We start from the raw sequence: 19196 nt of genomic DNA, 5'->3' as shown, positions 1-19196 counted from the left end.
ATTTCATACACTTTCAAACCAATTATTTTTCCATTCAAGACGATGTTTCTTTCCATTTTCTTTTAAACCCTAATTCGTGCTACTATATAATCATAACATTGCAGCTCTTGCAGCCACGAACCCTAGCCTCCAAGTGACTACCAAAACCTTACGAAAAAAAAAAGAAAAAAAGTGCAAATCGTGTTCTTCATAGCAGCCTCACTCAGGTAAAAAAAAAACATCCAATCATCCTCCTAAGGTAAGTTAGAATAAGCATGAACTAATACATGACCCATGTCACGTGAATACATACGCCATAATCATCCATATTATATCTTCTTTTTTTTAATTTCGTTTTCGTATTTTTATTATGTTTTAATGAGATATTATGATTTGTTTGAGTTTATGATGCATTTTAGAGTGGAAAGGAACGATCGTTGGTGAATTCAGGGGCCAGAAACATGAGATGCCATGGTTAGGGCTTAAGAACACGAGTTGTTCATTTTCCATCATGCAGGCCGATTCACTGAAAACAAACCTCACCATCGAATTCAGAAGGTCCCTTTTAGTGGATCTGGTCACCATTAGCCATTGTCTAACGTGTTGTTTTTGAGCTTTCGTGTTTTTAGATTTTGGTTAGAAAATCCGCAGGAAATTTCGTGGAAAGAATCGCAGCTGAATCCGCATGTCTGGAGCTTGAAGACAATGAATAGTAGCCTGGGAAACGTTGGTTCCACGCGTGATGATGTGAATGGCCAGTCAGCGCGTTCGGCTTCTCTCTCACACTATGATTGGTTGGTCAACACCTCATGGGGCCCACGCGCGCGCTTGTTTTGAAAACCAAAGGAGAACATTGTTACAAATATTATCCAACGAACGTGATTCAATTTCAGCGAAAAATCAATGGCTCGCATGGCTAAAGATGATTGTTGGCAATATGAATGTCATCAGTTCGATCCCTACTGGCCACAGTTGGTCATATTTTGCTTTTTCTTTTTGTTTTCTTTATCTCCTAACCTAATTTCCTCACCTTTTTTCTATTTTTATTAATCTAACATAATTAAATTAAAACTAATTAATATTAAGTAATTTATTTTAGGTTTCAGTAAATTAATTAGTTTAGTTATGACTAAATAATTAAAAAAAAATAATAAAAAACTTAGTTAACTTCTAAAATTTAAATTAATTAGTAATTTTTTTTTTTAGTTTTTTTTTAATGTATTTTGTTTATATAATTTAACTAACTTATTAGATTTAGGTTAATTAAATTGTTTAAATAACTTAATAATTAATTTTAAATTTAGGATCTTATTTTAACTAATTAATTAATCATCAAATCTCAAATTTTCTCCCGATTTCTTCTCTCATCTCAAAATCTCGTGTATGACGCATGTTTGATTTATTTTATGTTTTCTTTAGACATTAGAATGTATATAGGTCCAAATGTAAAAAAATCATAGTGAACCTATTTATTTTCTCGCACTTTTAAATTCCTATATTTTATTGTGTATATTGCTTAGATGTATGATAAATAGGGTGTGTATGGCAAGATAAATAAATCGTTAGCTCACATTAAAAATAAGATAAATATAATTGAGTACAACACATTTGCACGTACTCACCCTTAGGGTACGCCCCTCTCGGTTGCCTTACGATTATATGGTCGTGTCCCTCGAATGTAGAGGTATCTTAGCAAACGATGACCCTTGAAAATATCATCATAGAAAAGATCTTAGTCCCTCGATGACCCTCGATCGTTGCCTACGGTAAAAGATCTTGTCCCTCGGAGTCCCTTCAGAAAATGATGATAGTCCCGCTAGAATGCTAAGGTTCCTTTACGTGTTGCCTTCAACGACCTCGATGACCCTTCGGCGTCCCGAACACGTCCAATATAAACAAGGATTTCCTACTTCTACATAGTATGGATAATCCTAGGAACCGTAAAAAGTATGGAAAAAGATCAATTAGTTAGGGTAGTGTTCTTAATCAGCCTAGCTCAACAAAATATCTTTTCAACACTCTTTCGAAAAACTAAGGCTACGCATTTACGCTAAAGTCCTTACGCCCATTTTTCAACTCAAAACAAACAAACATTGAGCTAAGCAAATTAAGAGCCCGTAGATAACTACGGATGAAAAGGGTGCTTGCACCTTCCCTTTTCATAACTTACCCCCCGAGCCCGTTTTCTTTTTAAAAGGTCTTTTTCTGTACTTTTTACCTTTCCTAAAATTGGACAAAATAAAAGTCGGTGGCGACTCATGCTCACCGCAACATTGTTGCTTATTAAAATAAAAGTCAGTTCACCGAGTTACACGCAAACATGGTACTGTAAACATGGCAACACAAACATGGTAACACAAACATGGTACACACAGGTTCAAAGGTCCAGCGTCACGAGCATGAGGTCAGAGAACCAAATATGGGATAGTTCTAGTTAATCACCTGTACAACATGTTCTACTGATACGTCAGAGTCTACATTTTTCTTTCGGATATTACCGGCTTTCCACAATTAAACTCATGAGCCAACAATATTCTCAAGAAAAACTCGTCTGAGTGTGGTTCTCCGCATGACAACTAATCCAAGTCTTCACCTGAATAGTTTCTGCACCACAACCTAATAAGGCCAGGATGGGTTGGGGTTCTACAGCCAACTCAGCTTCTACAGTTCAATGAAAGCAACAATGTCTTCGCAATTAACTCGCTAAACATATATTACAAACAAGGAACCTCCACTGAGCGGAAGGATTCTCACGTGCGCCTGCACATGACTATACCCTCCACCTAATTTCTTATGTGTACTTAATCCGGGTTAGGATTTGTCCATAATGTATCACTTGTAACAGAACCACGCAAGTAACAGAACCAGAACCACACATATAACAAAAAATGAAAAATAAAGCAAATAGAATTAACCCTTCCTTTGGAAACAATAAAAAGATTTTCCCCAGTGAAGTCGCCATTTTTCTGTCGCGGGGAAAAATCGTTGTCTTTTCTAAATAAGACACCTGATGCCTTCTTTGGGCTCGAGTGCTCAAAAAATGATTTTTCTTTTGTACGGACCAAACTTTTTATTGTTTCCAAAAGAGGAAAAGGAAAAAAGCTGCAATAACCTAAAAGTGGGGAGAGATCTTGGGTAAGAGGGTTGGTTATACGAAGGGAAGGTATTAGCACCCAACGTATCTATAGTACTCTATAGGTTTCTTTGTTTTGTTTTTTTTTATTCCATGTTATTGAGAGGTTCTGTTGTGAAATAGGTGGGACCTAAGGTGTTTGTTTGATTATGCTCGCAAAGATCATCGCGATCCTCTGCATACATATCCCTTAGAGGGAATCAGAGCATCTGTAGCTCGGGGTCTACGGGTGCTAAGGTTTGAATGGTTTTTTTTGTGTTTTGTTTTGCTCGCCAAGGATCGACCTTGTGCCTACGTATTCTCAAAGGGATGTTGAGAAAGTCAGAGCAATCGTAGTTCCCACTTATGCTAGTGGAAGCAAAGGAAAATAGACAAATGTCGTCTAAATGCTAGATGTATCTAATCTATATCATCACATACATCTGTTTGTTTTTTGTTTGAAAATCTTTTCATTATAAGCCCGGGGCCATGCCACTTAGGGTGCTTAGAATGATAAAGATGTTTTTGTTTAACCAGCCTTGTGGCAAAAGTTTCAATGAAGTCAGCCTTGTGACAAAAACTTTGATTAATCAGCCAGCCTTGTGGCAAAAGTTTCAATGAAGTCAGCCTTGTGACAAAAACTTTGATTAATCATCCAGTACGGTGGTAAAACAGTTTGATTGATTAGCCAGCCTTGTGGCAAAAAGTTTGATTGATTGATTGATTGTTTGTGATGATATAGAAAAGATACTCCTAGCATAGAGATGAAAAATGTCTAATCTCCTAGGGTATTTGATTTGGATATTGGGGGATGCTTATAAGAAGCCCGTGGGTCCTTGTACGAAGCCCAAGAGGAGGCTATCCGAGGGTCCTTGCATTGTAAGCCCAAGAGGAGGCTATGGGAGGGACAATCCAGGGTCCTTGCATTGTAAGCCCAAGAGGAGGCTATGGGAGGGTCACTCGTTTGTACAAAGCCCAAGGGGAGGCATGGTATAGTTGGTTTGAGCTCTTAGAGCGATTTCACCGGGAAACCATACTCTATGTCCTAACCTAAACTAGGGAGATTCTTTGCACGAAGCCCAATAGGAGGCTATGGGGAACCTAGTGTTGTACTAAGTTGAATAAGCATATAACACAATCACAAGTATGAACAAGTACGAACAAATATGAACAAGTACATGAACAAATATGAACAGTTATACATACATGACAAAGTGTGTGTATATAATGGAGTTTATGAAGGAAATATACCTGTAAGCATGATCCATTTGTATACACAGGGCTCGGGACTTATACTCGGGGAGAAGTCCACTTGAGTTTATTCAAAGCTATGTAAACAGGTATTTACAAAGGGGCTTGGGACTTATACCTACATGGAGGCCCGTGGTATATTTTTGGGAAGATTTAAAGAAAACCTTCATTTTTGGTTTGTTATTCAAAGTTAAAAAAACAGATTGAGATATGTACAAAAATGTGTGTGTACAATGAAATACCTAATTTCATGTACAGGAATGGGTATGTACAAAAGGGCTTGGGACTTATACCTACATGGAGGCCCATGGTATATTGAAAAGCTTTGTTTCTTTGAAGTTTGGTTGTTTTGAAAATGATTTGAAAATTGTTTGAAAAGATTTTATTTTGAAGAAGTTTTATTGTTTAAAGAAGAAAAAACTGTATAAAAGGAAAAAGGAGTGGGTCTTATACTCTCTAATATTCGAGAGGCCCCACATCGTTTTGAAAATCAATTGATCAATTAAAAAGATTTAATCAGTAGTTTCAAAAAGAAATGGTTTATCGTTTTTTTTTGAAAAGAAACGCGATTGCTCGTTTTAAAATGATTTGAATTTTGAAAGAAGTCAATTTAATCAAGATAAACAAAAGATTATCCTCAATTAACACTTAGATGATTAGGGTTTGCTTCAAAAAATATTTACAAGTGATTAACTTTGAAAATCAAATGAAAAATAATATTTAAAAGTATTAAAATTACTTAAAAACAAGTCATTTTAAAACTATTAAAAAATGTATCAAATAAATATTTTTTGATGATTTTTTTTGATATTCTTAAAATATATGTGTTAAACAAGAAGTGTGTAAAAAATGAATGAAAAATGAATTAATTTCATTGGTTAAATAATTAATTAAAGTTGTTAAAGAAAATGAAGAAAAAATAGTGTAAAAAAAATGGTTTGGCCCCTAGGAGTGTTGAACTCGTGACCTTGAGGTTATTATCCAAAAACTTAGCCAACTGGACCACGCGCGTGGTCTGTTAATACTTGCAACGAATTAAAATATATTTTGAGATGATTTCCAAATTTCAGTTTCAAAAATATGGCGCCAAGAACACAACCCTAATATGAATTTGAAAATTCTGAAAACTGGATTGTTTTGATCAAGTGAATAGCCTATCTTGCTCGATTTTCCACAAGGAACATGATGGTATCATTTAATTTCATTTATTTTCACTCTAAGATCATTAATTTTCTGATGAACACGAAGAACCCTAATTCCCTAATTCAATCTGAAATCGTGTTTGTGCAAGATAATTGGCAATTGATTGAGGGTTAATGATCCATGCATGTGCAGAAACAAGATTGTATGGCAGTTTTTCATTTATGATGCATGTATGATAGAGTTTGAAGTTCAAGAGAGCTTACCTTAAAAATGTCAAAACTAGAAATCGAATTCTGCAAATGAGGGATTCCAGATGTTGTTTCTTGATCTGAACACCTTCAGTGGACCTTATGGAACATGTTTGAAGTCTTGGAATGAACTGAAAACCTTTTGATCAGTTTGTGGCACCCGATCTGCAGAGCTATGGTGTGAGGATCGAATTTGATGATTTTGATGTTTCAGATCATGGATGATGATTGGGATAGTTCATATATGGTACATGGATGGTGTTTGGATGATTAACTTGGTCAGAAATGAGCTTAAATAAAATTTGGCATGATAAGTCTCATGTTATGCATATTTGGAAAGTGAGGTAGTGATTTTGAGTTTTTGGGGTGTATGGATGGTTCAAACACATCATATGTGATGTTTATGGTTTGTGGGAAGCATCACTTTGGTCAGAACTTGCAAGGGATGGAACTTGCATTTTCTCCTCTTTGAAACTTTATGAAACTTGTAATTCAAGAAAGAAGAGAGAAACCTATCTTTTGTGAGGTTTTGGTGTGAATTTGAATGAGGTAAGGACCTCTATTTATAGGCCAAGGTTTCTGAATACAAAGCTTTGCAAGTTGATCAAGAATTGGTGATTTGGCATTTGAAGATAAAATGGAATCTTTACATTTAATGCACATGGTTAAAAGTGACTAAACCATGGTTAAAACTCTAGCTTCTTATCCTCTTCCATTCTGATCTCAAATCAGAAAAATATCTCCAATTATTGCATCTATGCATCATTACTTGGATCATTTGGCAAAATGGTTCATAACTTTGGCAAAATGACTTGAAATTTCAAGTGAAAAGTTCACTAATGTCAAAATTCAAAACCATGGCTACACTCCATATTTTTTCATGCTCTTTGACATTTTGGAAAGCTCATGTTACACACTTCAAAATCCTAGTTGAAAGTTTCCTCAAGTCTCTTAAGGAAATGGGTGAAAAAGTTCCATGAACTTTGAAGAAAATGAAGTTTTAAGTGAAATTTTCATAAGATACAAACTTTGAAGCTCCATATCTCTTAAATGGTTGATCTTATGGAAAAAAATTATATGTGTCAAAGTTGTTTATTGGATCAAAATCTACAACTTTCATGTTGGAAGTTTTTTTCAGTTTGTAGGTGAAATTTTGAGTTATTCCCCTCCAAAGTTTGGAAAAAACCATGAAAAACACTTAGAAAAATTTCTAAGTATGAAAAGTCAAACTTTTGACTTTTTGATTCTTGATTGATTTTCTTGATTTTTCTTGATCAAATGACTTCTCATATTATATTGATGATTTAAAACTTCAAAAGTCATGGTTGACCAAAATTCCTCAAAAGTCAATGGTGTTCTTGTACAGTTGACTTTTTCAGTCGAACCGCGTTTCTGGAGATTTCAAATGAAACAGGCTACCCTCACCAAATGAATGGTATGAATGAATCATATTGAAGCATTAGAGGATATTGAGCCATGGTTTGAGTTGTGGCACCATGTCCTGATTAAAAAGTCAGTTGTTCAGTGAATTAGGTCAAAAACCCTAATTGTCGACCTGATGAAATTGATGTCTGTGGATCTTGAATTGAGACACAATCTTCATTGGATATTATCATAGGGATTATTTGAAGATGATTGAAACCTTTGATTGACTTCCTGGGGGTTTTTAGGGTTTCCCAAATGTGATCCCTGATTTCAGTCCCTGATAGTTCAAAACCCTGATCTGAGGATTTGTCTGATCAATCTTTGTGTAGGAGATGTTATGAGCCAATGGATTAGGTCAAAATGATGCACTTGAGGTCTTGATATCATGTCCCAAGCCATTAGGTCAAATTCTGAGCAAAAGTCAGGAGTGTGCTGTCTTCAGTCAAAATCCTAATTCAGTCGATTCAAAGCTGTTGGGCTTGTTGAAATGAATCTCTGAGGACCAAATGTTGATTATTGATGAAGATGATTCATTTGAGATGAAGGGAGAACAAAACCCTAGTTGATTGTTGCTTGTACTGATGAGTGATTTCTTGATTAAATCCCTGCTGAGTCACAAGTAGCAAACACAAACTATGCAATTTGTTAGAGATGCAAATGATGCATATGCAATGATATGAGGTGGTATCTTAGGTCAAAAATTGGGGTATGACAGTCCTCTGAGCTAATTAACACTTGATAGACTCGCCCTTAAAGCTAAGTGACGCTTGAAGGACTCGCCCCAAGTTTCACTTGAGGGAGTCATCCTCTAAGCTACACCTAAAAACTTGTCCCCTAATCTTCATCTCAGGGTTGCGCTTCCCTAAAAAGAGATCTATGTCTCATATATTTCATTCATCTTTCTCTTCACAAGAATTGTGCTTGGGGGACAATGGACTTAGAGAAATTTGATTGGGCCTATCGAGAGCATGATCCATAAATTAGTTGTCCCAAGAAGAATTCACCAGGCGTTATATATTTCTTTATAATGTATTTTATATTGTTTTTATTATAATCAACCAAAATTAGTTTTTCCATTATAAATGCTCTTACAAGTTATAATCATCTCAGTTTTTCCTCATGTAGTGGTAAAATTAAAGAATGAAATTAGTCGAGGAAAATTTAAAGTGAGTGGACAACATCGAACACACTATTTTGGAGGAGAGATCATTGCCCTTAGATAAGTAGTACATCTACATGCCATGTAAGACTTAGAACCATCAAGCTACGAACGTTAAAAAAAGGTTTCATGGAAGGTAACCCATAGAAGGTATTTCTACCTTTCAAATTAAATTATGCTTATCTACTATCCTAACCATTACTATTAGATTGACCACTTTTCCTATTCTACCCTTCTACTCAAAAAAAATTACACTACACAAAGGCTATTTCGGTAAACTGCTAATCATAGTAGTAGTTCTTATAAGCCTTGAGACTTTTTGTTTGTTAAATACAATTTTGGCCCTTCCTTTATTAATGCATTACGTTAGCTTTTCATATGTAACCAAGGATAACAATGTAACAAACTATAAATTTTGGACATATCCATGACAAGTGTTTGCTACTCATTGGTTCCTACCTAAAGTACAATTTTTTCACTTCCACTTTTTCTCTCCCCTCCTTCCTAAGCACTGACGGTGGTACAAGCAATTACCTTTTCTTCTTAACACTCAAACAATACTTAGCAAACTTCCTTTTGCTCACTCTCTCCAAGCAAGCAAACTCATTTCTCACTCTCTCCCAGCGCACTCATCTCCTTCCTCAAGGTTGTTTTTTTCTGGTTTTGATATAACGTCGTGCTAACGTACTTGACCATGCCTTTGCCTCAGTTTCTAATACTTGCTCTTTTTTCTACAGATTACTTCAAGAACAATGTTAAGGGCTCCGATATGCATCAAGGATTTGGTCAAAGGAAACCAAGTTTGGAAGATGCAAATAAGGGTTGTTGATTTATGGGTCGTTAAGGAGAAAACCGGACAGAAACACATCGAGTTGGTCATTCAGGATGTGAAGGTTTGGTTTTCTTTATCTCAAATTGCTTTATCTTTGTCTATTGTTTGTTAACTTTGCTGCCGTGTGTTGTTGGTTTCTCTGTAACATGAATAAAACCTTAAAATCTACTATGACATTTTTAAAAACTTCACTCTTGGTCTGTTCTTTGAGTGCTTTCTGTTTGTCTATATATTGGAAAGTACATATCTGTTGGTTGTGTTTCTCTTTGGCTATGTTTGTCTATTTTTCGGGAACTCTATATTTGGTTGTCTAATGTTTTTGCTTCCATTCAAGTTCTTTGTCTTACCCTGTCACTTACCTAAATAAACCCATACGAAATGTCTCCATTAAACAATATTATTGGATTCACAATATAAAGTTCTTAACTTTCTTTGTTTAACTAACTTTGATTCCATGTACTATGTTTGTCTATATATTGGAAAGTACATGTCTGTTTGTTGTGTTTCTCTTTGCCTATGTTTGTCTACTTTTCAGGAACTCCAGATCTGGTTGTCTAATGTTTTTGCTTCCATTCAAGTTCTTTGTCTTACCCTGTTTGTTACCTAAATAAACCCATACGAAATGATAATCTTTTGTTCCATTAAACATCTTTTGAGTAGTGTATGGTCTTGGTCTGTCTCCATTAAACAATATTATTGGATTCACAATATAAAGTTCTTAAGTTTCTTTGTTTAACTAAGTTTGATTCCATGTACTATGTTTTATTAATGTTTTGGCCTTCATTGGCACAGGGTGATCAAATTCATGTCACCACTCAGAGCCGAGATTTCAAAGATTGGAATGATCAAGTGAAAGAACGTGAAACATATACACTTCATAATGGAGAGCCTGTTGTTAATGATGGAGCCTTAAAAGTTTGTTCTAACCCACTCAAGATTGTCTTCAATGGAGGGACTGCCATGACAAAGGTGCCGTTTCCCGACATACCCCATCACAAATATAACTTTCACCCCATAGAAAACTTTCTCAAAGGAAGCTTCAAGGCTGATTTGTTTTATGGTGAGTATGCAAGTTAGCATATAGGGGTTTATTTATTTTTACACGAGCCTGAGATGCATTATGTTGTTTGTACAGATTACCAACTTTGCATATGCATATAGGTTGTCTCTCTGGCCTTTCTCTGACCTAATAATAACTTAAATTACAGATGTCATAGGTGTTTTACATGAAGTGCTTAGGACACAGATGGGGGGAGATGGTAGGAAGTCTTGCGTGAATATCACTTTACGTGATGTTGAAGGAAACGTGATTGAGGTTGTGTTATGGGATGATTACTGCAAGCAATTCTCGGCCTACAATACCTCTAGCACACAGAAAAAAAGTCCTACAATCATTGTCTTGACACATGCATGGTGCAAGCCAAACAAAGGTTTAATCCAATATTTTCCTAATCAGTTTTTCATTCTTGCATCACACTGAACTTAAGCATTATTATATCTTTTAAATGTTTCTTAATATGTAAGTTTATTATGTATAACAGTTTCTGGTTTACCATCTCTCTCTAATGCATGGAATGGTTCTCGACTTCTCATCAACGTGGAACATCCACAAGTGGAAGAATTCAAAGCTAGGTAATTCCAACCGTTGCTAAAGTATCATGCTTACCTATTTTATTCCACTTGAAAACATCTACAATGTCAAACTGTTTCCACTTTCAGCTATGTTGCAAGTGATTCATCCAATGCCCCTGCGCTTTCCTTGTCCTTAACCTCAGAATCATCTCTTCAATCCGCTAACAAGAATTGGAAGAGTCTCGACGAGGTCAAAAGTATCCGTGCAATTGCTGAGTTAAGAAAGGTTTGTATTTTTTTTGTTCTTCCATAATATGCCATATAATACTTCATTGGTTATGAATGAGTGACATGTTAATGTTTTTACCCTTAAGGATTATTTTGCAACCACTATTGGAACTACAAAGTATTTCAAAACGTCAAAGTTTGGCTGGTTTTTTGAAGCATGCCCAGGCTGTAAAGCTTCTAACAAGTCACAAGGCTGCAAAGTTTGGTAGTCGGTGATATTGACACGGCGGAGATGAGGGATATTATTATGCAAACAAAAGGAGGAAGACTTAAAAGAATCAATGAGCTTCATGCCAGTTACATGGCTTTTCAGTATCCTTTGATATTTCCGTATGGTGAGGACGGTTATAGGCCTGACGTAGCTCATAGAGACTTGCCGATATACGAAAATAGCGTAAGAAATAGGCTTACAATTAGAGAATGGCTTGCATTTCGCATTCAGAACAGGAAGAATGAAGCGAAGACTTTGTTGTCATCACAGAGGTTATTCCAGGAATTTCTGTGCGATGGTTACACAATGTTAGAATCAGAGAAATTGGAATGGCTTCGAAAGAACCAACCAAAGCTTAGGGTCTGCAAGTATAGTTCTCTAAATGAAGAAGGCGATCAGAGTCAAACCACAGGGTCAAACATAGGTAAAAGAGTTGTTTTTCCATCTTCGTTTGTGGGTGGTCGTAGATTTATGGATCAATTGTACTACGATGGGATGGCTATCTGTAGTAAAGTTGGGTTTCCTGATTTGTTCATTACATTTACCTGCAATCCTAACTGGCCTGAGATTCAAAGAGTTCTTAATCCACTTCATTTGAAACCACAAGATCGACCGGACATCATTTCAAGAATATTCAAAATCAAGTTTGATCAATTGTTATCCGATTTAACCAAGAAAGGGGTACTAGGAAAAGTTCTTGCTTGTGAGTCAATTATTACCTTTGTCTTTTAATTTATTGTTATACTACTATTAATAGACTAGGATACTGTGCTGATATCGTTGTCATTTTCTTTGGCTAGATATGTACACCATTGAATTTCAAAAGAGAGGATTGCCACATGCCCATATATTGATCTTTCTGCATCCTTCAAACAAATATCCAAGACCTGAGGACATTGACAAGATCATTAGTGCGGAAGTGCCTGATCCCCTGACACACCCACGGTTGTACAATTTGGTAAAAAATCATATGGTCCATGGTCCTTGTGGTTTGGCAAATGTTCTCTCACCTTGCATGAAAGACAGTAAATGCTCCAAGTTTTACCCCAAGAAATTTCAACCTGCAACTATAGTGGACCAAGATGGTTATCCTGTTTATAGGAGAAGAAATAACGGACACACAATAGAGAAAAACAGTGTAATCTTTCATAGTGGTCATGTTGTTCCTCACAACCCAAGTTTGTTGTTGAAGTACGAAGCCCATATCAACATGGAATGGTGCAATCAAAGTACTTCCATCAAATACCTTTTCAAATACATAAACAAAGGTTCGGATCGAATTTCTGCTGTCATACAAGGTGAAGAAAAAGACAACGTTGACGAGATCAAGCAATATTTGGATTGTCGTTACATCTCTCCAAGTGAGGCATGTTGGAGGATATTTTCTTATTCTATACATGGTAGAAAGCCAGCCGTAGAGAGATTGTATTTTCACATGGAAGGTGAAAACTCCGTATTCTACAAAGACTACGAGCAAGTTGGTGATGTTTTACTCAAACCAAGTGTAATCGAGTCAATGTTCACTTCTTGGTTTGAGGCCAACAAAACTTACGAAGATGCTAGATTACTAACTTATGGTGATTTTGTTTCTAAGTTTGTTTACCATAAACGAAGTCGAAGTTGGAAACCAAGGAAGCGAGGATATACAATTGGTCGGCTTATTTGGGTCCCTCAAAGCACAGGTGAATTGTTTTATTTAAGGATGATGCTCACGGTAAAAAAAAGGCCCTTTGTGTTACAAAGACATCAAGACTGTGGATGGTAAAAAACATAAAACTTTTAGAGGAGCGTGCTTTGCAATGGGATTTCTACAAGATGATCGAGAATTTGTGGAGGCAATAAAAGAGGCACATGTTTGGGGTTCCGGAGTCTTTTTACGGAAATTGTTTGTTACTATGTTGTTATCATCATCCATGAATAGACCAGAGCATGTGTGGAGGAAGACTTGGATGTATTTATCAGATGGAATTCTTTACGAACAACGATTATTGGCCGAAGATCAAGGTATTTCATCTTTGCTAAGTTGTTTTATGTATATATGATTTTTTAAGTATATTGTAATTTAGGATCCTTTAGTGCTTAAACAACAATTCTGGAAATATGCTTATTTATGTTGGTCATCGGTATATATCATTATGCACATAAACATAATTAGGAAAACAATAGCGGCGTTGCTGGAAAATATTTCATTCTTACCATTATTTCTGAGAAATAATAATTATATGTGAAACATGAGTGATATGTAAGTAGGGCTGCATACTTTTGAACACAAGTGCTATGAGATGCAAAACTTTATTTTTATTCAGAGTTTGTATTATATAGACATGGTAGCAAAACTATGCTTTAATGTGCTGGAAGATATTTCAAAGCTACTAATGTAGTAAAGGCCACATGGTTTCTTGGTATATTACACCCGTGCCATTTTTTGATACACTCATATGTAACTGAGGCTGCACGGTTTTGTTGGGCAGTGCTGTGACATGCAATATTTTGTTTTTATTGAGACTTTGTGTTATATAGACATGGTAGGAAAACAAAACTTTAATGTGATGGAACATATTTGAATTTGCTCTAATGTACTCAAGGCCACCTCGAATTTTGGTATACTCTCATTCATTCATACAGTAGTCAAAAATGTTTTCCTTTTGAAAAATCACATGTAAGTTTTGATTTAGCCATTAAACATATCTTTGGATGTGAAAATACAATTCTAACTTTTTAATTGTAGGTTTGACACTAACCGATGGGGAGCTAAAGGATTTGACGTTAATGGCTATTGAATCATTGTTGCAAAACAATAATAAAAGTTTGAAGGATTTCAAACCAATGCCATATCCAAAAGACTATATTGTTTCCTTTATAGGAAATAGGTTTCTTTACGAAGAGCGTCAATACAATGGTATCGAACAACAACAACTTTTTGCTGGTTTGTACTCTTCTCTTACAGGTAACGTAACCTTTCTTTATCTAGAGATTAAAATAATACTGAACCTATAGCAAATTTATTTTTTTTCATACATCTTTTATTTGTAGATGAACAAAGAGCAGTTTTTGAGGAAATTATGGATTGTGTAGAAAAGCAACAAGGTGGGGTTTTTTTCTTATATGGCTATAGTGGAACCGGCAAGACCTTTATGTGGAACACTTTATCAGCAGCACTTAGGTCTAAGAAAAAATTGTATTGCCTGTTGCTTCAAGTGGGATTGCAAGTTTGTTGTTACCAGGTGGAAGAACAGCTCATTCTAGGTTTAAGATTCCTGTCCCTACTTTAGAAACTTCTATCTGCAACATAAACAAAAAAGATGATCTTGCTGAGCTTCTAAAGATGACAGATCTAATTATATGGGATGAAGCTCCTATGGCTAACAAATTTTGCTTTGAGTCTCTTGATAAATCCTTGAAAGATCTCATGAGTGGGAGTACACCTTCTTGTGACAATATATTTGGAGGTAAGGTTGTTGTCTTTGGTGGTGACTTCAGACAAATTCTCCCCGTTATACCAAGAGGTACTAGATCTGATATTATCCATGCAACAATCAATTCTTCTTATATTTGGGATCACTGTAAAGTGTTGAGGCTTACAAAAAAACATGCGCTTGCAAACTGGTGCTACTACTTCTACTGCTCATGATATTAGGAGCTTTTCAGAGTGGATTTTGAAAATTGGAGATGGGACCATGTGTGAGCCCAATGATGGTTATGCAAGTATTTCTATTCCAGAAGAGTTTTTAATTTCAAGCTTCTCCGATCCCATCAAGGCAATTGTTGAGGATACATACCCATATCTCATTCATAACTATCTTGATTTCAACTACCTCCAAAGTCGTGCAATTTTAGCTTCAACAATTGAAGTGGTAGATGATATCAACCAATATATTACAAACCTTCTTCCAGGTATTTTAGTTGCACTTATTCCTAAATTTTTTCACTTATTATTTACTCTTTACTAACTTGTGATTTTATATAATTTTACTATTTTGCAACTTTTTTAGGAGAAGAGAAGGAATACTTCAGTAGTGATTCTATAGATAAATCTGATTCAACTAACTTTGATGCATATGAGCATGTCACACCGGAGTTCCTAAATGCTCTTAAAACTTCAGGATTACCTAATCATTCCATCAAGGTGAAAGTTGGTGCCACAATTATGTTAATGCGCAATCTTGATCAGTCGGAAGGCTTGTGCAATGGTACACGACTAACTGTAACCAGACTTGCCTCTCATGTCATTGAAGCTAAGATAATTTCTGGAAAAAATATTGGTAACCTCATTTATATTCCTAGAATGTCTTTGTCCCCCTCACAATCACCATGGCCATTTAAATTGGTGAGACGCCAATTCCCTATTATCGTTTCCTTTGCCATGACAATTAACAAGTCTCAAGGGCAATCTCTAGACAACGTGGGTTTGTATTTGCCAAAAGATGTTTTTAGTCATGGTCAATTATATGTGGCTATCTCTAGAGTTAAATCCAAAAAGGGATTAAAGATTCTTATTCATGACAAAGGAATAGAACCAATGACTACCACCACTAATGTTGTGTTCAAAGAAGTGTTCCAAAACATATGAGGGTAATTCTCTTTTGCTAGACCCATTTTATTAGTCCATGAAAAGTTGTAATCGTTTAATTGTGATTTCATTACTTTGACATTTATCTTTGTATCGTGTGACATTTTTAGGTCCAAGCCTCCAATTCATTTTGAAGATTCAAATGCCAACTCTATAGAATTTAAGAAGCCATGTTAAGAACTTTTGTAATTTCCATTTAATAACAATATTATCATTGGTTTATGAAAAGCCATTTTTGTCTTAACATTATTGACTACTGTATTATCATTTGATAAGTACTACAAGATTCTTGATTTACACTTTACCTTAACAATGAGGCTTATATACAAATTTCTATTACCCGTGCGGGAGCACGGGTCACTGACTAGTTAGTTTTTAAATTTAAATTTAAATTTCATGGAAAGAAGTTATTATCAGAGTGAGATTGGGTAGAGTTAAGGTGAGAAAATGTGGCTGGAAACTGGTTTTAGGCGTATATACACAAGGAAATGGCGTACGTACGCTATCCTTCTTGTGAACCATTCTACCAATTGGCGGATGTACGTAAGGAATGGGTGTAGCCCAAAAGATGAAAAATTATTACCCTTTCTGGTGATAGAGCATACGCATGTCCAGGTGTGCAAGTGCTATATACCTTCGCGTGCATACTGAAGAGTGAAGAGTAATGATTATGATACTAAAATATTAAGTAATGATATGAATAATGGAAAGGGAGGCTGTAGTGATTAAGGTGTGATAACATGAAAAACAAGAAATGATCCATAGTAGCAATACTTATACAGCAAGTCATGGAAAGTGCTGAATTCATGAGGTAGAAATTAATGTCACAACTATATATGTGCTAGAAATTGCTGAACAGAGTCAGAGTCTTCATCAGTTAGTAAGACACAAACTGTGATATTAGGCTCTATATGATATTACAAGTAACTGAGACAAAGTTACAAGATGTTAATAAACATTGAAGCCTGATTATGAAATTATACTCATATAAATACACATATGCCACTTCATTTCTGGTTCATCAACATCTTTAAATGGAAATTTTTTACGTATAACAGTACCATCAAAAAGCTAAGAAATCGCTCTGAGAATTTCTTTCTTTAACCATTCATTTCTCAAAGGATGTAAGAACTATAACAGCCTGCAACTTCAATTTTACCCAACAACTGCTCAAATCCTGCATAAACACACCAATTTATTAACCTAATAATATAACTGAATGAACACAACAAACTCAAAGATTCCATTAATACCTATATCAGGACTCTGAATATACATATCCTTTACCCTAACCGGCGATAAATTCTCAAACGATTGAACATGCTCGCTTCCTCCGCGCATTACTTTCTCTTTCGGCGACTCATCTTCCGTCTCCACCTCCGCCTCAACCTGATTCGTTGCATGAACCGATTGCTTCCGCTTCGACCGAGCTCTTCTATTCTGAAACCAGTTATAAACATTAGTCTCCGATATCTGCCCATGCTGTCCAAGCTCAACAGCTATATCTTTAATCTTCTGTTTCGTAGGAGTTCCATTTCCTTCATCGAATATCCGTTCGAGTATCTGAAGCTGGAGAGGAGTCGGAGTCCATCGCTGCCGTGATGAGAGCTTGTGTCCAACTCCAGAGCACGCCATGAGTGGATCACAGTACAGATTACCTAGTCTCAGTCCAGCGAGGTCGTGTTGTGTGGTGATGGATTTGTGCATCTGAATGAGCTGATCGGAGATGGTTGTGTAGATGGAAATCTGTTGCCGGAGAAGCTCCAGTTGTTCGTCGGTCATCACTTTTACGTAGAGGCTTTCTCCGATAATGGCATTCGATTTTGAGATACTCTCGTTTTCTGCATCCATTTTTCTTTTTCTTCTCTGCAGATCAACTGGAACTGGAGTTTGTATTTGGATTTGAGAAAGAAGAATTTCGTTTGCGTTTTGCAGTTTTTCAAGTCAAACAAACCAAAAGAGCGCAGTTTCTTGCGCAATTTAGAAAGACTCCCGCAAATCACGCCATTCTTTCTTCTTCCCTTTCACTTTCACATTTTACAGTCTTATCTTATTAATGGTATTATTTATTAATTAATAATCAGATATTAATAGTTAATAAATTAATTGTAAAAATATATTAAAAAATAATTAAAAATAAAAATAGCATTATTTATTAGTATAATTGAATATTATTATATATAAATATTTGAATTTGAATTTATAATTATGTTAATGATTACTAATACAAAGAAAAAATTATTCATAGTACTATGATTTACGAGACCTCGCAATTTATTTTAACTTGACTAATATATAAGAAAGAGACATAAGGGATGCCAAGTCCGGGGAAGGAGTTGCTACCTTTCCTATTGCGTAACTTTGGTGCCTTTAGAGCATCTCTAATGGGGAGAACATTATTGGTTGCTTGTGTCATATTTTGTTAGTCCAAATTGTCACATTGCATTTAAGAAATCCATAAGCTACCTAAACTATTTGTGCTCCAAAGATAATTATAAATAAGCAATGTATATTAGGCCCCACAAATTTCTATTATTATATTTGTATTTAAGTTGACAATCACATTCTATTACTATTTCAATTGAATTGCCTCAAAAATAATAATATTTAATGTTAAGGTTTTATCTTTTCAAGTTGCTTCATGAAGCTTTATCCCTTATTTTTAAGCAATCAATAGTGTCACATCATCATACTCCAATAGCAAACAAAAGCTAAGGAATAGAACTAAAAAGCTAAGCAATCTCTAAGCTCCCATTATTAGAGATGCTCTTAGTAGTAAAAGCAATGCCACATGTATATCAATAAATAATAAAATAATTGATTTTGGTGAGAGAAAATGGTTGAATAGAGAAAGATAAACTCAAAGGTATCCAAAGGCATATGGCTCAAAGGTAGCCAATCCTTTCCCTGCCAAGTACATAGCATAAAGATCACATGCTGCAAAACAAACGCAAAACCGCAATCAACAATCTCACCAAATCGCCTATACAATACCCATATTAATCCAGTACCACAATCTCCAAAAAACAACCAACACACTAAAAACTGCCACAATTAGCTTACAAACTGATCAATTCACCCATCATTGCGCAAACTGTGTTGATTATCACATACAAAACAACAATTCTGCCATAATTATCTGAGAAAACAGAAATATAATAGTTGACGGCGATACTCCACAATGCCCCGCACCGGTCAAACACCAAACATGCGCCAACTGCATTAATGATAAACTGCTATAAAAGACTGGCAACACGACACCTCTTCTGAATCCCACACAGCTCACCCCTGACATTTAGCTTGAACACCCGTTGCACTCTTTTGGATTTGTAATCCATTGAATAAAAGCATAATTGAAACCACACACCTTACTTTTGATCCACTTCCAAGATGCTAATTGAATGTC

At 35.5% G+C, this 19196-nt stretch overlaps 2 protein-coding genes across 2 annotated transcripts; one reads left to right on the top strand and one right to left on the bottom strand.

Annotated features, from left to right (window-relative positions):
• The first annotated feature begins 9069 nt into the window (after window positions 1-9069).
• Window positions 9070-11218, top strand: LOC131657570 (uncharacterized). Its single transcript, XM_058926954.1, has 6 exons — window positions 9070-9210; window positions 9942-10209; window positions 10358-10579; window positions 10691-10781; window positions 10869-11007; window positions 11096-11218. Exons 1-6 carry the CDS (start codon window positions 9070-9072, stop codon window positions 11216-11218), a joined length of 984 nt encoding a protein of 327 aa, XP_058782937.1.
• A 4845-nt stretch (window positions 11219-16063) lies between these two features.
• Window positions 16064-17811, bottom strand: LOC131654924 (WUSCHEL-related homeobox 8-like). Its single transcript, XM_058924849.1, has 2 exons — window positions 17044-17811; window positions 16064-16967 (listed from the first exon to the last, which is right to left on the bottom strand). Exons 1-2 carry the CDS (start codon window positions 17639-17641, stop codon window positions 16906-16908), a joined length of 660 nt encoding a protein of 219 aa, XP_058780832.1. The 5' UTR covers window positions 17642-17811; the 3' UTR covers window positions 16064-16905.
• Between the last annotated feature and the right edge of the window lie 1385 nt (window positions 17812-19196).

This window comes from Vicia villosa, linkage group LG3 (genome assembly GCF_029867415.1).
Source record: "Vicia villosa cultivar HV-30 ecotype Madison, WI linkage group LG3, Vvil1.0, whole genome shotgun sequence".
NCBI classification, from domain to species: Eukaryota; Viridiplantae; Streptophyta; class Magnoliopsida; order Fabales; family Fabaceae; genus Vicia; species Vicia villosa.
Note: the sequence above shows the minus strand (reverse complement) of the source record. Positions and strands in the feature narration are given on the sequence as shown.

What these genes read in the sequence shown, in the direction of transcription:
- LOC131657570 (XM_058926954.1), top strand. Translation starts at nt 9,070, where the DNA reads ATGTTAAGGGCTCCGATATGCATCAAGGATTTGGTCAAAGGAAACCAA. An exon ending in TGGTCATTCAGGATGTGAAG is followed by an intron (nt 9,211 to 9,941) that starts GTTTGGTTTTCT and finishes TCATTGGCACAG; the next exon opens with GGTGATCAAATTCATGTCAC. An exon ending in ATGGTGCAAGCCAAACAAAG is followed by an intron (nt 10,580 to 10,690) that starts GTTTAATCCAAT and finishes TATGTATAACAG; the next exon opens with TTTCTGGTTTACCATCTCTC.
- LOC131654924 (XM_058924849.1), bottom strand. Translation starts at nt 17,641, where the DNA reads ATGGATGCAGAAAACGAGAGTATCTCAAAATCGAATGCCATTATCGGA. An exon ending in TATTCAGAGTCCTGATATAG is followed by an intron (nt 16,968 to 17,043) that starts GTATTAATGGAA and finishes GTGTTTATGCAG; the next exon opens with GATTTGAGCAGTTGTTGGGT.